Here is a 20,099-nt window from a genome sequence, read left to right as displayed (position 1 = left end):
TCTGTTAAGATGTGGCCCCCCGAGCTTGCTTTGGAGGAAGTAGAGCTGGAGCATGTCCCGTTTTGGGTTCAAATAAGAGGAATCCCTCTTTGCCTTATTTCTCTAGAAAATGTTAGAAGGTTGACCAAACAGGTGGGGGTCTTTATTCAAATGGAGGATCCGGCTAAGGCTCGTGGTTTCTTGAGGGTAAGAATCTTGATTAATGCAGCTAAACCATTAATAAATGGTTGTTGGCTGAGCAGGGAGAATAACCGCGATACCTGGGTGGAGTTCCGTTATGAGATATTACAAGACTTCTGTTATAGATGCGGTCGTCTAAATCATGTCAATCTTGAATGTACTTTTGAGGCAAATACAGGTGGGGAAGCAGGTTTTGGAGAGTGGATAAAGGCACCACCAGTTCGGGATGTGGTGGAGTCTTCAAGACCCTTATCAGTAGGAGCAGGAATCCGAAGAAAAGCTGGTGCGGTGAGAGTGGAAGCATCTTCATCTTCTCATAGCAAGTTTCAAGCTTCTGACTCGGCGGGGAATCAAACAGGTGGGATCAAGGCTCTGAGAGTGGAATAAGGGGAAGACAATGTTACACTTCCCCGTGAAAGGAAGAAATGGCATAGGAAATCTCGTGCTCAGAGGACCACTGGACAACTCAACTAGACTGTTCCATAACGTATCAAGCAGTCGTTGTAGGGCTCTGGGACAAGTTGCTATCCTTTTTTCCAGAATATTATTATGCAACAGCCGGGGACTGATCTGAACTCGGTTATCATACAAGAAATTACTGCGGATGCGCCTACCTTGCCAAATGATGATGATGTGGATACGGCTTGTACTCACAGTGAAAGCAGTCAACTGAGCTTTCCTACTCATTCCAGAGTGGAGGGTACCAGACAAAAAAAAAGGTAAGGAACCACAGATCATGGAGACATTTTAATCCCTGCAAAAGAAAGTCAGGGGTACAGAAAGCCGTGAAAGCAGAAACATTAGGATGACAGAGAAAATGAAGGCCATGAGTATCAAGGAAAGAAGTCTGATAGTAGAAAGTGTAATCTATGTGCATGAGAATTTGCAGGAAATCCCCCTAGAGTTCCATGAGATATGGGAGTACTTGGAAGAGACATCAAAAGACGAAAGGAGTGAGCTCCTCGGAAAACAAGCGGGCAGTTTGGCTCGGGGTGGTGGCGGCTGGCCCTCAACAGCCGCAAGATCGCCATGATTTATCTATTAAAACTGCCGTGGACTTGGGTCGGACACGGTAGTTTGGGCCCCTCATAGGCAAATAAGGAACTTGAAACCCTCTATGATCTTTTTATCTGAAACTAAGATGAAAGATCATATAATAGATGGAGTGCGGCGACGTATGGGTTTTTCCAAGGGGTTTAATGTGTCTCCAGTTGGAAGGGCGGGCGGTCTCAGTTTGTGGTGGGATGATTCAATGGAAGTGCATGTTATGTTCTCATCCAAGAATGTGATAGATGCTATTGTGAGGGATTGTGATTCCAATCTTTGGGTTCGAGTTACTGGTATTTACGGTACTGCTTATAGAGGAAAAAAAGCGGAATTCTGGGGTTGGATGAATGATCATTTTTCTTCAACAAATACTCATTGGCTTTGTGGGGGGGGGGACTTCAATAAATTCATTTGGGATCATGAGAAGGTAGGTAGGGCGGAGGTTCTTTACAACCGGCCTCGTTTTTTGGAGGATTTCATGAATCACACTAATTTGTTGGGTTTAGATTTTAACGGCCCTCCTTTTACTTGGCGTGGCATGAGGAATGGCAGTCTGGTGGAGGAACGCTTAGATAGGGGCTTGGTAAATAATCAATGGCTGAGCTTGTGGCCTAACTCCACTGCTATTCACGGGGTGGTCTTGGGGTTTGATCACTGCCCGATTATCATCAAGACGGAGTTGGAAGGGAGGAGGTGAAGAAAATTATTTCGTTTTGAAGCTTTCTGGGTCAGGGAGGAAGAGTGTAAGAATTTGGTGAGAAGTTGCTGGGATCGGCAGCTTGAAGGGGAGGTCCAGGGGAGATGGGTGAAGAAAATTGATGATTGTCGCTCTCAGTTGATCAAGTGGAGCAGAATGAAGTTTAAACAGAGGGAAAGATAGATTGAGGAATTACTCGATCATTTGGGAGAACTTCAAATGAATTGGGGAAAAAATGTGAAGATGATTCAAGAGAAGTCCAAACTTCTCGATGAATTGAGGGCTCAGGAGGAAAGCCTCTAGCATCAGAGGTCTAGGGTGAAGTGGTTAAGGGAAGGAACAAAGTTTTGAAGATAAAGGATGGTGATGGTACTTGGGTGGAGAACCACATCCATATTCGTCAACTGGTGGATGCTCATTTCCTCAATCTATTCAAATCGGGATGGCTTAGGGATTGGGGCAATCTGTTGGACTGTGTTAATCCAGGAATTACAGAGGACATGAACTTGACTCTCATGGCATCAGTTTCTTTGGAGGAAATTAAGATTGCGGCTTTTCAAATGGGGGGATTCAAGGCTCCGGGTCCGGATGGTTTTCAGGGGATTTTCTACTAATCTTTCTGGGCTAATATTGAGGCGGATGTCAACAATTTAATTCAGACCCTAATTCATGATTCGATTAGCCCGACGATGCTCAATAGTACCCATATTATGTTGATCCCCAAGGTTCAGAATCCAGAGTCTATGTCTCACTTTAGGCCTATAAGTCTTTGCAATTATTCTTATAAGGTCCTTTCCAAAGTTCTAGCAAACAGACTGAAAGCTATTATGCCAATGCTAATTTCTCCCTCTCAGAATGCGTTTGTGATGGGTCGACAAATTCAAGAAAATATCGGGATAGCCCATGAGGTTTTTCATTTTCTGAAAGGGTGCAAATCGAAACACAAGTTTGAAATGGGTATTAAAATTGATATGCAAAAAGCTTACGATAGGGTGGAATGGGACTTCTTGGATTCGGTTATGGAGCGCATGGGCTTTTGTAGTCTTTGGAGAAAGCTCATCATGGGGTGTGTGTCTTCTGTCAATTTTGTTGTCATCCTTAACGGGCAACCTGGTAAAAAGTTTGCTCCGTCAAGGGGCCTTCGGCAAGGAGACCCCGTCTCTCCGTATTTATTTCTTATGGTTGGAGAGGTTCTTCCGAGAATGATCCAAGTGGCTGTGGAGAACTAAATGATAGATGGTGTGCGAATGGGTGTCATGGGGCCGATTCTTTCCCACATTTTCTTTGCCGATGATACCTTAGTTTTTATGCGGGCTGATGTGAAAAACTGTAGGTATCTTGTCAAGCTGCTTCGGACTTACTGCGATGCTTCGGGTCAGGAGGTGAATATGCAAAAATCCAGTGTGTACTTTGGGGCCAATACTCCGATAGAAGTATCTCAGGAATTGGGTCAGATTCTAGGAATGCCAGTGGTTGACAACCCGGGCACGTATTTGGGCGTTCCGGCATTATAGGGACGCTCAAAAAAATGGGGTCTTGCTTATGTGAAGGGCAGGATTGCGGGGAAATTGCAAGGATGGAAACAAAATTCTCTATCAAAGGCGGGCAAGGAAGTCTTAATCAAAGCGGTTGCCCAGGCTATTGCCGCGTACCCCATGAACATTTTTAAATTTCCGACAGTGGTTTGTGACGAATTGGATGCATTGGTGGCTGGATTTTGGTGGGGGAACACTGGAAGAGGAGGGAAAATTCAATGGGTGTCTAAGGAGGTCTTGGGTCTTCCTAAGAATATAGGAGGAATGGGCTTTCAGAACTTTAAGGAGTTCAATGATGCGCTTTTAGCAAAGCAATGTTGGCGTTTAATTTGTGATCTGAACTCTCTTTGGGCTAGAGTTCTAAAGGCCCGCTACTTCCCGCATTGTTCTTTCTTAGAGGCATCAAAAGGGGGTAGAGCTTCTTGGGCATGGAGTAGCTTGCTCACAGGAAGAGACTTGATTCTTAAAGGAACTCACTGGCAAATCATGAGAGGTGAAGATGTGAGAGTTTGGGTGGATCGTTGGTTACCTTCCTTTTCCTTGGGGCATCCAATTCCGCTAGGTGAAGTGGCGGTGACTAGAAATCTTTGGGTTTGCAACCTTATATGTCTTTTCTCTCGAGAATGGGATCTTAATTTCCTGCATCCTTTTTTGTCGGACGTTGATCATGAGGCAATTAGAGAAACGCCAATTGGTGATATGAGTAGGAAAGATCGATTGATTTGGGCAGCTACTAAGAATGGAAAGTACTCAGTTAAATCTGGGTATAGGTGGATTCAATCGCGATCCATAAGTTTGAAAGATATTCGCCTTCCTCATGCTCGCTCTGTTTCAGAAGAGCTATGGAAGTGTATTTGGAAGATTGAGGTGCCTCCTAAGATCCGCCACTTTTTATGGAGTTATCTTCATAATGCCCTTGCCACCAACGTTAATCTTTTTAAACGTCGAGCTTCCACTTCCCCAATCTGCCCTATTTGTCAATGTGAAGATGAAACCACTGAACATATTTTCCTCCTATGTCCGTGGGTCAAACATGTTTGGTTCGGTGGGGTTCTGAGTTATAAAGTTGATAGTTCTGCTATTAGTTCCTGGCTTCTTTGGTTGCAGGCTATTTTTTCCTCAAATTTTGGAGCCTCTGTTGATTGGATGAGGGTTCGCACGATCGTGGCTTTTACCTATTGGTTCATTTGGAAAGCTCGGTGTGATTTTGTTTTTAATCATGTGAGAATCAATCCCACTAGGGTTGTTTTGGCTATTTCTACTAAGGTGGGATCCTTCTTGGCTGCTGTTAGGAAACTGGAGGTCAGTGGGTCGAGGGATAATGTCGGCTAGGTTACAAATCAGGTGCCTTGTTGGACTTCCCCGGTTTCCCCTTTTATAAAAATCAACGTCGACTAGTTGGTTTAAGATGTCCTTGTCAGGTTTCATGGGTGTAGTTTTGAGAGGAGCTGAGGGGCAGTTTATTGCTGCAGCGCGTTACTCGATCAAGGCTTCCAATTCTGCTGCTGCTAAAGCTTTGGCGTTGCTTCGCGGGTGCGAGTTGGGTGCTTCATTGGGTTTGTCATAGGTTATTGTTGAATCTGATTCTCTCGAGGGAGTCTCTTGCCTTTCTGATTCTCTTGAGGATGGCAGTTGGGAGGCTTTTCCTATTTTAACTAGGGTGAGAAAGCTAGGGGAAACCTTTCAGAACTGTCGCTGGTCTTGGGTTCCAAGAATAGCTAATATGGCGGCGGATGTTCTTACGTCGCGGGATTGTACGGAGATGTGTGATGTTGTTTGGGTTGATAGACCTCCATCTTCGTTAGTTTTTGTTTTGAACAATGATGGTCTTCCTTGTCCTCACTAGGCGTGGAAGGCAGTGCTAGGGGGCGACGCTTCCACTCGGTTGTAGCGTCACGTTCTCTGATCTTCCTTTCACTGCCTTCTTTGCTTTTTCAAGCTTTGCGGTTTGCCTTTCTTAGGCTTTCCTGTTTTTTCTTTGGCCTCTGTGCCCGTGGAATGCTGTTCCTTGTTCTCCAAAAAAAAAAAAAAAAATTACTCTTCTACACCAGAGTTAGTTGTTATATTCCCGATTATGAGGGTTTGGTTTTTGGGTGTGGGACTCTGGGTTGAAAGAAAATGTAAAATAAAAAGAGATCTAGCCTAAGTGGTTTACCTACATGCATAATGCATTGCCCATAACAGATCATCTGTATGAAGAATATAAGGATATGCCTCCGTAGACGATTACATTTAGTCAATGACATCACCTCTTTTCTTTTTCTTTTTTTTTTTGTGAAACAAAAAATGAAAAAATAAGGGATAATTCATTAATTGGGCCAACAGAAGATTGCCACAAAGAAAGACAATGCTAACCACTTGTTTCGAGTTTAATTAACCCTCTCCTTTAATTTAGTACAGTATGGAGTAGCCTGTACCTTTTGCACCTCCCAATCAATAAATCGAAAATATTTTAGTCATCAACCCGTTTTTAAACACTGAATTATCGTATCAATGTTAATCAAATGGCTAGACAGTTTTTAATTTGATTTATTTTGCGCATACATGATTTTTGAAAGCTGATCTCGAAAAAAAATAGTTTTGATTATCGTACAAAATTGCGAAGTGGGAATGAGAAGCAGTGACGAAGTTACCATCTCATATATGGTTTTCCAAAATATTATGAATCATTTGTTAAACCTATTAAAAAATAGAAGAGGACCACATGACGAAAAATTAGATGGTAGAGGGAAGCTACAAAGGATGCCGATTGATGATGCAATTAAATGAAAAACCTAACCATTTTGGTGGTTCTGGGATCGCATAAGGAGGAGCGAGCAACGTTCAATTATTTTTACTCTAAATTGAATATTTTATAATGTCTTTTCTTTGCTCACTTGAGGGCAAAAAATTAAAAGAAGAGCATTAAAATCACTAGCAGTTTATAAGTAACTTCTAACTCCACATAATGTCAACAGAAATTTCAGAGAAAGTTCCTCGTATGAACGGATCAACAAACCAAATTAAAGGGCTGCGACTTGTGGGCAGGAAAGCCGTGCCTCCTAGCACACTTGCATTATGGTTGGTTTGCCTTCATGTATAGACTAGGACTCGTCTTTGTTTCCTTTAGACCCAAGAAAGATAAAATAAACGACTTGGAATATGATTTTGTTGAACTCATTTTAATGGTTCTAGAACAGGCAAGAGAAATATACTTTGAAGGTTCTTGAGATTTGGTTATGCCTCGTGCAGCATGTTACTTGGCAGCCAAACTAAAATTTATGGATCTGGAAAAAGAAAAATAACGAGAATGAGAATAATTAGTCTTCTAATTGATCTGATTCTTGATTTTCGGTAATGAGTTATAATTCAAGGTGGATGTTCACTTTTGTCCATTTCAACTTTAGCCTATCATGATAAGCTTCAAATTTTCAAATATAGCAAGAAAACCAGTTGTAAGTCTTCTTAAACTTATAAAAGTGCTCTTGCACAATAACTTTGCTTATAATATAACCATTTTAACTAAAATGATCTCTGAGATTGGTATAAGTCTTTTTTTTAGTCTCTAAAATTGAAAATCAATAGTTTATCTATCGTCAATCATTTTGGTCATTTCGTGAAAAAACTCTGTTAAATAAAGACCAAAATGACAAAAATACCTTCAATTTAATGAACAATGAGCCAAAATATTTGACAAAATTCAAGGTATTTTTGTCATTTTATTTTATTTAAAAGAGATTTTTCATAGAATGACCCAAATGATTGACGCTAAACAAACTCAAATAACCTATCGATTTTAAATCTCAATCTCAGAGAACAAAGTGAGGAGTTATGACCAAAATGCATCCCACATTAAAATTTAATATTAAATAACTTATTTACCCCACTATGCAATGACAATTTTGACCTTATTAGGTTAAAAAAAATTCTAAATACACCCAAAATCACTTTTAGCGTATTATTTATCTTTTCAACCATCAAAACCCTCCCACCCTATTGTTGAACAAAACCCTAGCCAAAAATTGGTTTTGACTAATGGAACACGAAATCGATGTTTAGGAAGTTTCACATGAGGTAAGACTTCGTATTTTTTATTGTTTTAGTGATTTCGATGACATAGATAATTATTTAATCTTGCATTTGCTGCATTATTTAAACCTATATATTCATCTGGGATCATACTCGTAAACAAGCTCACTGGAACAGATGCAATGTACCCTGTCTATCATATGATTGGTAATCATTGCCTGTACAATCTTCCCCGCAACAAATTACTCTCGATATTGAACATTCCAAGTGTCGATGGTCGTGCCTACGATGACTTTTCACCGGCCCCAGAATTCAGATTTGTTGTTTTGGATGGCTATAATATCAGTGCTATTGGCTGGCCTCAAGATCATCCATGTACAATCGAGGTTTTGAAATTCCTTCAAGAGAAAATTCCAAATTCAGATAAGAACAGTCCGTCTGGCCTGGAGGGCCTCGAGAGAAGGCTCCTTATGTTCAACGGAGCTGTTGGAAAGGAACAATTAGAATGGTATCTAGCAGGCATGCAAAGCAACCTTGAAAGATATTTGAGCTCCTTCCCCAAGCCATTCCTTACTTTATACAAGCTTACTTGACCACCAAGCTTAGAACCCCTCACATAAATCACAATCACATTTAAGTTGGTGACGATGAATATGTATCATCAATTTAAACTCGCATTGCATGCATTCTAAAACCCTAATTGGTGATATGCTAATTACCTTTAGTCATATGGCAATGAATCGAACATGAAAAATCATAGATTAGTAATTAATCGCATTAATCTTGCAGTTGCTAATAAAAAAAGTCTTATAAGATTTGATAAATGTGGGGTGTATAGAAAATGTGGGGTGTATGTACAAAATATAAGGTGTATATTGAGAATATGGGGTGTGTGGGTATTATGGGAAAGTAGATGAGATGTATTAAGATAATTTTTAAATGAAAAAGCAAATGTGGGGTGTATTAAGTATGTGGGGTTTATTCAACAATTTGTAAGGTGTTAATATAATAAGCCCTTTTTTTATTTCTCACACATTTTTTAGCAATTTTTGTGATTTTATCTTTTTCAATTCTTTTGGTCCGACGTGAGAAGTAAAAAAGATGTGTAGATAACACACCCCTTTACTTAAGCCGTTGTTTTTGTACATTTATTTATTTATTTTAATAAATGATATTTTTTACATTAAGGGTGAGAGAGTACGCTAAGACTCATAATGGGTTACTAATAATCTGGTTAAAATTAGTTTTTGACAAAAATCGAACTTAAAATCCTTCTCTTGAGGGAGAGGAATATCGTTAGACTATAATACTAACTGGTTTATTGTACATTTATTTTGATTTTCTATTGAAGACAGAATGATCGGACAGCCTAAAACAAATCAAGATCAAAATCCCCCCAAAACCAGAGCTTTAGATGACAGCAGTCATTTTACAAGTGGTATAACACGCAATCAATTGATTCAACTCTGCACGCACACGGCGCACAAAGACTCAGCCGCAAACCACCACCTCAAAAAAACCAAAGCGAAAATCCCAAAGCCTCCGCCTTATGTGGTCCTCCCTGCGACTCTTCGTTCTGACTCAGTGACTCAGTGAACTCGTCTTCGTCTGCAAGTCAAAACACCGGCTGCGAGCCTGCGAGCGGTAGCCTCTGAAAACCGTGACCGAATTTACTGAACTACCCACCCACTGCCACCTAAATTCATTGAATATTATTTTTCCCATATAAATATTACTAACTTCCCTTCCATTTTCTACATTCTCTCGATTTTCTCATATTCGCAGAGAGAGAGGAAGCTCCGTGCGATCCGGTTGAGATTTGAGAAATGGCGGCGACCAAGTACAAGTACCTGGTTGAAGTGGAGAAGGCCAAGGAGGCCAAGGACGGGAGGCCGTCGCAGGGACCTGTGTACCGGAGCCTCTTCGCTAAGAATGGCTTTCCGCCTGCGATTCCCGGAATGGACAGTTGCTGGGATGTTTTCCGGTACTATTTTTGTTTTTAATCTAATAGTTCTGTTTGGTTGCCGAGAAAGCGCAAGAAAAGAAAGAAAATTAACAGAAGTTATAGTCTTTGCTTGGCAGTTTGTTGTTTGATGCAATTTTTTTTTTTTAAATTAAAGTTAAAAAAATCAGTTGAGCTGAATGCTTCGTATATATCGAACTCTGAAATTGGGCGATTTGGAATTTGATTTTTCGTAAGGATTTTGTTTCTACATGATTTTTTTATTTTTTTATTTTTTTCAGTGATCGAGCGTGGTACGGATTGTTCAGCGTTTTTTTTCTGAGAATTTTAGTCACATTTTGTAATTTGTATTTTCAGTTGTGAAGTTTGTGGCCTTGGCTTAAAAAAAGTGGCAGCTTTCACAATTTGAATGCAATAAGTTCAGTTTTTTACCATGCTAAAGTGATGCAGTAAAAAATTTCACGGTGAAAATTGTTTTGGTTTTCGATAACGAAATGCAAAAGTATTGCTGAAGAGGTTTGATGTAAATCGGGTAGCTTGACTGAAAATTCAGTTGGTTCAGTTTTGCCATGGAACAGCATAACAATTTGATCTGTCCACAAAATCAATGACTTTTATGTATGAATTTTTCTTGTTTGTAAATGGTCTTGCTTGTGTTGCAGCATGTCAGTGGAGAAAAATCCCGGAAATCCAATGCTCGGTCGTCGGGAGATTGTGAATGGGAAGGTATAATATCGTAGTTGTACATCATCTGTGTCTATCTGCCGTGATAGCGTTCTTTCTACCTAATTATTTTGATTTGTTGCTAATATGTAAAGTTTTGGTTCTTTGCAGGCTGGTAAATATGTGTGGCTAACATATAAGGAAGTGTATGATGTGGTAGTCAAAGTTGGAAATGCCATTCGCAGTTGTGGTGTGGGCGAAGTATGTCATTGTCTGTTCTCATTCGCTAATTTATTTTTCGTTCACTGCTCCGCGAACTCTTCTCCCGTGCAATTTACGTGCATATTATGAATCAGCGTATTTACTTGTGATTGCAGGGAGACAAGTGTGGTATATATGGTGTCAACTGCCCAGAATGGATTATGAGCATGGAAGTATGCTGTCTTTTTCTATTTTCATTTTCTTCTGTAACTTCTTCCATTTGTTTTTCCTCTTACCTGTTTGGAAAAATGCTTACTTGATAAAGATGGTAGGGTTTTCAAGCGTATTTTGTTTTGTTACTTACCATTCTGTACTGATATGGTCCATTAAAGAAACAAGAAAAGAAGTCTTTTCCTGTCCATTGTGGTATCCTTGAATTCTGAAGTGAGTTTACATCGAGAAATTTTTCTTATGTCTGGTATCTCTACTTGGGCTTGCACGCTGTATGAAACGCAGTTCATTCATATTTGGTTATATTTACATAAGTCTCCTTTTCTCTGGGAAACTCTAGTTAATAATAAAACATTTCTGCAGGCTTGCAATGCTCATGGACTCTATTGCGTGCCTTTATATGACTCCCTAGGTAGGCATATCTCTTCTTTATCATGTAGCCCGCCCCAGTCAGTTGGGTTGAAGGGCTTGGTTGATATAGTTGAGGTGTACCTTAACTCGCATTTCGTGATTTTCCAATAGTTTTTTTAATATTTTTTTCCCCTAATCTCTGATATATGGTTTAGGTGCTGGTGCTGTGGAATTTATCATATGCCATGCTGAAGTTTCAATTGCTTTTTCTGAAGAAAAGAAGATACCCGAGGTACATGATTCTATATCTACAATTTTATTGCTTAGTAAAGCTTTAATGTGGTACCGGTACATCAGAGCAGAGGATACTTTTGTCAGATTATACTGAAAATATAGGTTGAATATTGACAGTAACTACGTAAAAATGCTAGTGGGTGACAATTTGAGAGTTATGACATTTTAAAGCTGCTAGTGCTCATTCATGTTCTCTTCTTTTACTGCCCTTTCAGCTGTTGAAAACATTTCCTGGTGCGGCAAAATATCTGAAGAGTAAGTCGCATATTTCTCATATTTTTTCCGAGATTCTTTGTGTATGTATCTGTTGCTATTAAATTAACTTCTTTATCTTTATTTTAAATGCAGCACTTGTGAGCTTTGGCAATGTTACACCTGAACAAAAGGAAACACTTGAGCAGTATGGAGTGGCATTATATTCATGGAGTGAATTTCTGCAACTGGTGGGTTCTATTTTTGTTCTCCCAATCTCTTCTCATGTAATAAATTATATTTGTGACCCAAAGAAAATTTTCTGAAAACAAAAGAAGGACAAATGCCTCTACATAACTATTATGAGGAAAATAGTTAGGAAATTTCTTACGGAAGTACTCCCCTTGTGTTGAACACTGTTTAAAAGTTGAAATGATTCTTCTCTATCTGTGTGTAATTACCGAACTGCTAATCAGTTATTTGAAAGATAATTACTGTGTGATAATTTAGAGGAAATGTGTAATGTGTTCAGGGAAGGGATTCCGGCTGTCATATTTCATGCACAGTTTGGTTAATTATTTATTTCCAAATTATCAATACTGTACATTTTTCTGGTTTAAGTTTTAAATATGCTCCTGCAGGGAGAGAATAAAGATTTTGACCTTCCAGTAAAAAAGAAAAGTGATATCTGTACTATAATGTATACTAGTGGAACAACTGGTGACCCCAAGGGAGTATTGATATCCAATGAAAGCATCATTACTCTTCTGGTTGGGGTGAAACGTTTGCTAGAGAGTGTAAATGAACAGGTGAGTTCCTCTTCATTTCAAACGACATACCTCATTTTGTGAGAACAAGAACTGGTTACTTGTGTTTTAGAATACTGACTTTTGCATTATATTTTTTGTTTTCTTTTTCATTTTTAAAGTTGAGTGAGAAGGATGTATATCTTTCATTTCTTCCTCTTGCACATACCTTCGATCGGGTGATTGAGGAGTTATTTATCTGGACTGGCGCCCAAATAGGGTTCTGGCATGGGGTGAGTACAATTACTTATTGTTCGTTTCTAATAAAAAAATTTAAGTGTGATATTGACTTATATGTTATTTCTCATTCTTCAGGATGTCAAATTGTTAACTGCAGACATTGGGGAGCTAAAACCGACTATCTTCTGTGCTGTTCCTCGTGTATTAGACAGAATCTATGCAGGTACTGTTCAACCATAAGTACTTGTTGGCTCACATTCCAACATCTTAAGCTTTTGGGAACAGTGATGAACTAACATGGTACCCGAACAAGGGACCTTAGGTTGAAATGTAACATGTTGGGCTCCAATGGTGGGGAGAGGCTCACATGTGAGGGGTCTGTTGTTATTAAAGTAATCATTAGACCAATCCTAACATCATAAGCTTTTGGGAATAGTGGTAATACAAGTACATTTACCTCCTGGATTAATTTGCCAATGAATTTGATTTTCTGGATCTTTCGCTCAAGTGGAAAGTAATGAAAGAAACCATTCATCTCAGTGGAGCAATCAGCTTGTCGGTGCATGATTTTAGCCATGGAACTGAGGCTTCTTACTCGTTGATGCAATTATATAAAAATTGTGTAATAACTTCAACTGAAATGCTATATAATTTCTATGCACATTCCAGGCTTGACACACAGGATTTCGTCAGGCGGCTTTGTGAAAAAGACCATGTTCAATCTTGCATATTCATAGTAAGTGCCATTCTTTGCGTTGATGATTAGTAAAACACCGTATCTTATCAAATTTTTCTACATGCCTATTCTGAAAAGAAGCTTGAACTTGTGCTTTATCCTATTTGTTGTACCCTTCTTCTTACTTCCTAAACAAGATACATTGTATCTGCATGTGGATTGCTGTTTTTTTTTTCCTGAAATAACCTGTCCATTTGTTTGATGTGCATGTACACCTGTGTGGATTCACTGCAAATTTGGTGAATTTAGACCTACTTGATATTAAGGCTTGAAGTAGATATAGATATTTGTGTTCTTAGTGGAAGTAGATAATAGGATGGTTGTTATTTGAGCCTGATGTTTCATCTGGTGCTGCAGCAAGTATCATAACATGCAAAAGGGCCATGGGCATGCACAGGCGTCTCCCATTGCTGACAAAGTTGTGTTTAGTAAGGTGTTTCCTTCTACTTGAACATGCTCTATATTCTATGAACAACAATTGTAACCCTATTATCCTTCCTAGATTGAGCCTAATTTATGTTCCGACAACTTCAGGTAAAGCAAGGATTGGGTGGTAGGGTGCGGCTTATACTGTCTGGAGCTGCTCCTCTTTCTACTCATGTAGAAGCTTTCTTACGAGTGGTGGCGTGCGCTCATGTTTTACAAGGATATGGTAAGCTATCTTCGGGAGCTATACTCAAGGGATAATATAAGCTAGTTTCATTTTATCATCAACTTTATTGGTTCATCTCGGTACATTGATAACGTATTCTGTATATATGCTACTGTAGGTCTGACAGAGACTTGTGCGGGGACATTTGTATCACTGCCAAATGAACTTTCAATGCTTGGCACTGTGGGACCTCCAGTTCCGAATGTGGATGTGTGCCTAGAATCAGTCCCCGAAATGGGATACGATGCTCTTTCAGACACACCGCGTGGAGAAGTATGTGTAAGGGGTAACACTTTGTTTTCAGGGTACTACAAACGCGAGGACCTCACCAAAGAGGTCCTGATAGATGGCTGGTTCCATACAGGTTTGTTCATGCTGGTGTATTTCGTTTGTCTATTATGGCTCACATATCACACACTCCAGACATTAACTTTTGCCCATAATTATCTTTGTATCAGGGGATGTTGGTGAGTGGCAACCAGATGGAAGCTTGAAAATCATTGACCGAAAGAAGAATATTTTCAAGCTTTCGCAAGGAGAGTATGTTGCAGTTGAAAACTTGGAGAATATTTATGGACTTGTTTCTGATATTGACGCGGTATGCCTTTCTGCTTTCATAATTGCATTTCAAAATTATGCTATTCCGTCTGCTATTTTCTTTCTGCTGGTATGTTTTCATGCAACTTTTTAGTAGAAAATGCTCATCTAGATATAGTGACTTGTGTATTTAAGTAATACGTGCATTCAATGCAATATTCTGCTTTAACTATAGTGGGATTTGTTTCTACTGCTTGATATGAATTTGTACTAGTCTGATGGTTAGTAATTTTTTTTTCTGCCAATTTTAGATATGGGTTTATGGGAACAGCTTTGAGTCCTTCCTGGTTGCGGTAGTTAATCCCAACAAGCAAGCAATTGAAAGTTGGGCTCAACAAAATGGTATATCTGGTGACTTCAATTCTCTTTGTGGAAATGCAAAGGTGAAAGAACACATACTTGGAGAGCTCAACAAGATTGCTAAAGAGAAAAAGGTTTCGCCTTTCTTAATTGGAGTACCTTAAATTTGTAGCCATTGGTGGTCACAGAATTAATTTTGGCTTTTGAAGAATTTTGTGAAACTCTTTGTGATGCTCGTGTTGTTTTTTTGGCAGTTGAAAGGTTTTGAGGTTATAAAAGGTGTTCACCTTGACCCAGAACCATTTGACATGGAGCGTGACCTTATCACTCCAACATACAAGAAAAAGAGACCCCAGTTGCTTAAACACTACAAGGTAGCTCTTATCCTGTTACTTTCTCTATGAAATTTCTAAATTCTTGTTTTTACAGTGCACATTTTGTGAAATGTCAACGCCGTGCCCTTGCACCACTATGGTAATCTGATATTATCGCTTGATTTTTTAAACTCTTGTATATTTGTCACAGCATCGATACAGTTCAAAAAGCATCCTTAGCGTTATTTGAAATCATGAAACATGGTATCTGATATTGGAACCTAAGAATACATATGCTCTGTGACTCTGTTGATAGACGGTTTGTGTCTGCCCATCCCTTATGACACATGAAGTTGGGATGAGATAGGCTTAGCGTTATTTGAAATCATGAAACATGGTATCTGATATTGGAACCTAAGAATACATATGCTCTGTGACTCTGTTGATAGACGGTTTGTGTCTGCCCATCCCTTATGACACATGAAGTTGGGATGAGATAGGCTTTAATGGTTGCCGTTGCATGGATCATCCAAGCAAATAAACAGTGCACAACAATGTTTTTTTCACTGATTAAGACTTTAGTGCATGGATTTCTATGAGCAATTATTTATGTTCAAAGTTGCACCCGATCAATTTGTATGAGTTTCATTTATGATCGATTACTTCTTATATGTTAGTGCCGGTGATAGTGCTGACTCAGAATTCTTTTGATGCATAGGATTTGATCGATAACATGTACAAGAGTGCAAAATAAGCCCGATGCCTGAAAGATATACACATGCGGAACCAGAAACCTTAAAGACGTTCAATTCGACAAGTTCTGTTTTAGTTTCTCTGTTTTTATATTTGTGATTGTACATATGCTTATCTGGTAAGTTATGCTTACTGAATGTGAATGTACTTCTGATAATATGCATATACATGTTCATCCAAATGAGCCAAACAGAAACTTTGAGTCTTCTCCTGACCAATTTTGCTGTTGCACTCTGCTATTTTTTTTCATGTACAATTTTGTGTGGGATTTTGATGACCTAGCCGCCCACTACGGAAAAGCAGCATGCGGGTTAGCCAAGGTGTTTAGGCTAACCCGCATGCAGGGTTACCTAAGCTAGCATGGAGGGCTCTTCTCGAGCCTTCTTCGAATGGTTCAATATCATTAATATGTGTAATTAAAGATTTAAGTTTAGTCAAAACCAGCGAGCATTGCTGGTGTAGCGTTATTAAAGGCTAGCTATAACAACTTTTGTGTCATTTGAAATCAAATTTAAACAAACTTTGACTGGACTTATTACGGATGTTTGGCCGAGAATTACTCGTCTTTCTCATTGATTTGTAACTTTGATTAATAGTTAAGGGTTTTGTAACTTTCATTAATGGTTAAGGGTTTTGTAACTTGTTTTTCTTTTGGCAAACAATAGCGTATGTGGTTTAAATAGTTAGTTGTTAGGGGGAGGAGAGTCGGTGAAAGTCAAACCAGCACCATAGTGTATATGCATGATTGCTTTTTGCCACTACGGTAAAGTGTCATCTACAAGAGTTTTGTAACTTAATTAGTTGTCTTTTCTCATGGATTTTGGTTTGAGGGTTAGTTGACTTTCTCCAAAACACCACTTTTTTAGAACTAGTGATAATCTACACTAACTTACACTAAGATTGAGGGGTGCTTGAATTTAGAATGTAGTGAGTTAAAGAAAAGGTCACCAGGGCAATCCAACACTTGCATTTGATCTGTAACTCAAGTAATAGGTAAAGAGTATTCACCTGTGTACATGAGGGGAAACAAATATTTCCTGACACAACACAAGACCTACGATGAAATGATGATCAAGGGGACTGAAATGAGAATTAGACATGAAGAAAACTTGTCCATATAATCCTACTATAGAAACAAAGGAATGACAATGGTGTTGCCTGTTCCATTGAAATTTGACAACCACAAAACGGCATGTCACTTCCGATTATAAGACAATTTTATGTCCAGATCCACATCGAAGCAATATCATACATAAACGACACTAATTCAATTTTCTCCAGCGACTCGTAGACATCCTTGGAAAAGAAACAGGAAAAGGATCTCAACTATGATTACAAAGCACAAGATTACCATGGCAGACAGCTACTAGGGCGATGCGTTGTAAAATCTGGATGCAATCGTGCCAACGGCTCCAGGGATAATGATGAGTACTGCAGCGCGAGTAGCTCCTCTTTACTATACTTCAATCGTTGATCTGGTTCATAAAATTTAGGAATTCAATTAGATGATTTGTATAAACGCTGCTGCAGAAGAAAATGTTTATATATAAATTTTACCTAGAAAACCTGGCAACACTGGTACATTTTCCTGCTTCTGCTTCTGCTTTGCCTGTGAAGCCTTTCTATTTGATCGTGAAGAAGATGGCCTATTAGAAACAATCTGCTTTGACGGAGAGATATGAACAAGTTCATGCCTTAATTCAATCTGAGAATGAGCTTTACAGAAGGATGAGATCGCATCCTCGGTTAAGAGCCAACAACCACTCAGGTCCATCATTCTTAGGGTCGATGGAGGTTTGTATGAATTGAGCCCGGAATTGGTCAGAACACCATCATGAACGCAAAGATTTGTGAGCTTTGGTATAGACGATGTGTGGTAAAGCGAGTTGTCTGTAAGAGATGCACTTTTCAGTGTTAAATCGGTTAACTCATGGAAGCTCTTTAAAGGGTCAAGAGCTGCATCCGTAACTTTCGTATCCTTCAAATTCAACTTTTCTAAGTGTCGGAGACTTTGAAGTGCTGACAGCGAGAGAACTGGAGCTGACTCGGGTTCAACCTGGTGAATGACACCTGAGAAAAGAAAAACACATAATTATGTCACAAATTCCTGCAGCTGAAAATTGTTCACTTCACCGTATGCAGTGATTTCTCCAGCATAGTTCTGGACAAAACCAGGGCGGCTCTAGCATTTATATACCATACCTTTAATGTTCGTATTGCTCAAGTCAATAAATTTCACAGATGGCATCATGCTAATATATGAAACGGCAACATCATCAACCGATGTATGAGATACTGACAAGAACTCAAGATTGGGTACATGTCCAGTGACAACTCCAACGCCAGCAGAGCTGACTCTGGTGCGGCTAAGATTTAGATATTTCAAATTTACTCCAATACGTGCAATTAGTTCAAGCCAATCATCCCCTATTGTACTTGAGCTGAGATCCAAGTGTTCCAGAGCATTTAGATGAGATAAGAAGTAGAATTTCTGAAGCGAGGAGTTGGATAAATCCAAAAAGGTCAAAAAAGTTTTTTCAATATCATGGAAGGCTTCAAACTCGTCCCCAAACGTAGCTCCAGAAACAATAAGCTTAGCCAAAGGAGCTCTAATTGTACAATTGAAGCTGGTGAATGACACCTGAAGTAGAGAATTAATTGTACAATTACTCATGTTTAGACATTCGAGGGATGACAAATTTGGTAACTTCGTCACACTGGTCCAAGCCAGATTGAGGAAACTCATCTTGGGAAATGCTTGAAGAAGAGCAGCACCTGTGTCAGATATTTTACTCCCCCAAAGATCAAGGTACTGCAGTTTAGTAAGTACCTGAGAAAAAATATTACAAAGCAGAAGTTTAGAGTGAAATGGCGAAACATTGAATGAAAGAAAAGAATCATGTATGAACTGCAACAAGCAGATATAACAGTGTGCATCAAAGGTGAACACATTAAGTTCAGCTGCGAAGATCTCAGGGGCCAAATTCTGTCAAACCACATGAAATATACAACAGAAATTTGAAGATCAAGCTAAAACGAATCATGTCTTTACTTCAGTGACAACCTAAGAAAAGCATACAGTTTAAGAAAAAGACATAAATTGTCAATACCAAGAACTTCTATCAATCAATGATCAAAAACATGTGCGTAAGCATCCAAAAACCGAATTACCTGAAGAGAACTCAGTGCTTGATCAGTAACAGGCAAACCACCCAAGTCCAGGAGAGACAAGTTTCTCAGCGAAGCGAGAAGCATAACCCCATTCGCCGACACACCTGTTTCAGAAATGCACAACTTTTCCAAAGTTGTAATTGATAGAAGATGCCTAATCCCAGCATCAGTAACCTTGGGACATCTCGAAATGTCCAACTCCCTCAAACTCTCCATCCCTAAAAAAGAAACCCAGTAAAATTGTACGCACTTGTTAAAACCCATGATAAAAATTCAATCTTTCTTTTAATTTCGGTCAAAAAATTTAGAAAAATTTATAGAAATAGCATTGTACCAGTAATAGGCCAAAGAGCAGAGGCAGTGAGTCTACGGCAATCAGAAACGTTCAAAGATCGCAAGTACCGAAATGCCCCTAGGTATGCAATCCATTCGGCGTCAACGGAGCTCTCCCCTCGCAGATCAACCTCCTCCACGGTGTTTTTGAATAATCTACACCAAATCCCCACAACCCATTTTATTCACATCATCAAGAAATCGAATTTCTTTAAAATCAAGTAATTTTGCAGCAGTTTTGTTAGATTTCGGAAACGGGTTTCTCGGGAAACAAACAGAAAAGAAGGTGGGAAACTTACTCGAGTAAGGAAGGGAAGAGGAGGCGGCGGAAGATGAGGCGGCGAAGGAGAGAGTCGGCGAGCTGAGGAGGCAAGCGCTCGAGACTCCGTCGCTGCCTCCGCCATTTCTCGACGTTGTCTCTGCTTTCAGAGGCGGCTTGTATGCAGAGCTCCACCAATTCCACCGCCATCTCTCTCTTCTTCTCCCTCTTTGCCCTTTTGTGTGTTGTGTTTCTGAGATGCAAATTGTATTTCAATAATTTAGTCAAGAAGTTGGAGGCCAATTATTACTCTTTTTTTACTTCTTTTTCGGTTGCGTGTAAAACTGTTCGTTTGGGGAACAAGAAATATATTTTACAAAAATAAAAGCAAGAATTAAATAAAAAATTTGTTTTGTCAAATGATAAATATGTTAGATTATGAAGTTTTGGGTTCAAACTCACGTTGTGATGCCAAAACAACATCCCCCAACCACTGTAGTGGAGAACTTACTTGCAAGAAATTAATTAATTGATGGAGGTGCAAAGTAACATGAGCACGAGATCGGCACCAGTTTTGTCATTGCAAACAACGATTTGCCGAAACCAAAAACTGAACCGAAATGACTATTCAGTTCT

At 39.3% G+C, this 20,099-nt stretch overlaps 3 protein-coding genes across 3 annotated transcripts; 2 read left to right on the top strand and 1 right to left on the bottom strand.

Annotated features, from left to right (window-relative positions):
- Positions 1-1,357: 1,357 nt before the first annotated feature.
- Positions 1,358-2,538, top strand: LOC139191212 (uncharacterized). Its single transcript, XM_070811785.1, has 2 exons — positions 1,358-1,920; positions 2,376-2,538. Exons 1-2 carry the CDS (start codon positions 1,358-1,360, stop codon positions 2,536-2,538), a joined length of 726 nt encoding a protein of 241 aa, XP_070667886.1.
- A 6,340-nt stretch (positions 2,539-8,878) lies between these two features.
- LOC103404405 (long chain acyl-CoA synthetase 4) lies at positions 8,879-15,918 on the top strand. The gene is made up of 20 exons (XM_008343312.4): positions 8,879-9,111; positions 9,253-9,451; positions 10,093-10,156; positions 10,265-10,354; positions 10,471-10,527; positions 10,889-10,937; positions 11,092-11,168; positions 11,386-11,425; positions 11,519-11,613; positions 12,004-12,171; positions 12,291-12,401; positions 12,484-12,571; positions 13,018-13,084; positions 13,442-13,517; positions 13,619-13,736; positions 13,855-14,100; positions 14,195-14,334; positions 14,585-14,767; positions 14,888-15,007; positions 15,666-15,918. The coding sequence occupies exons 2-20, from the start codon at positions 9,294-9,296 to the stop codon at positions 15,699-15,701; spliced, it is 1,983 nt and encodes a 660-aa protein (XP_008341534.2). The 5' UTR covers positions 8,879-9,111; positions 9,253-9,293; the 3' UTR covers positions 15,702-15,918.
- An 881-nt stretch (positions 15,919-16,799) lies between these two features.
- Positions 16,800-19,798, bottom strand: LOC103404394 (uncharacterized). The gene is made up of 6 exons (XM_008343301.4): positions 19,504-19,798; positions 19,206-19,360; positions 18,872-19,089; positions 17,903-18,530; positions 17,258-17,770; positions 16,800-17,175 (listed from the first exon to the last, which is right to left on the bottom strand). Exons 1-6 carry the CDS (start codon positions 19,671-19,673, stop codon positions 17,048-17,050), a joined length of 1,812 nt encoding a protein of 603 aa, XP_008341523.1. The 5' UTR covers positions 19,674-19,798; the 3' UTR covers positions 16,800-17,047.
- Between the last annotated feature and the right edge of the window lie 301 nt (positions 19,799-20,099).

Source organism: Malus domestica, chromosome 14 (assembly GCF_042453785.1).
Source record: "Malus domestica chromosome 14, GDT2T_hap1".
NCBI lineage: Eukaryota > Viridiplantae > Streptophyta > Magnoliopsida > Rosales > Rosaceae > Malus > Malus domestica.
Note: the sequence above shows the minus strand (reverse complement) of the source record. Positions and strands in the feature narration are given on the sequence as shown.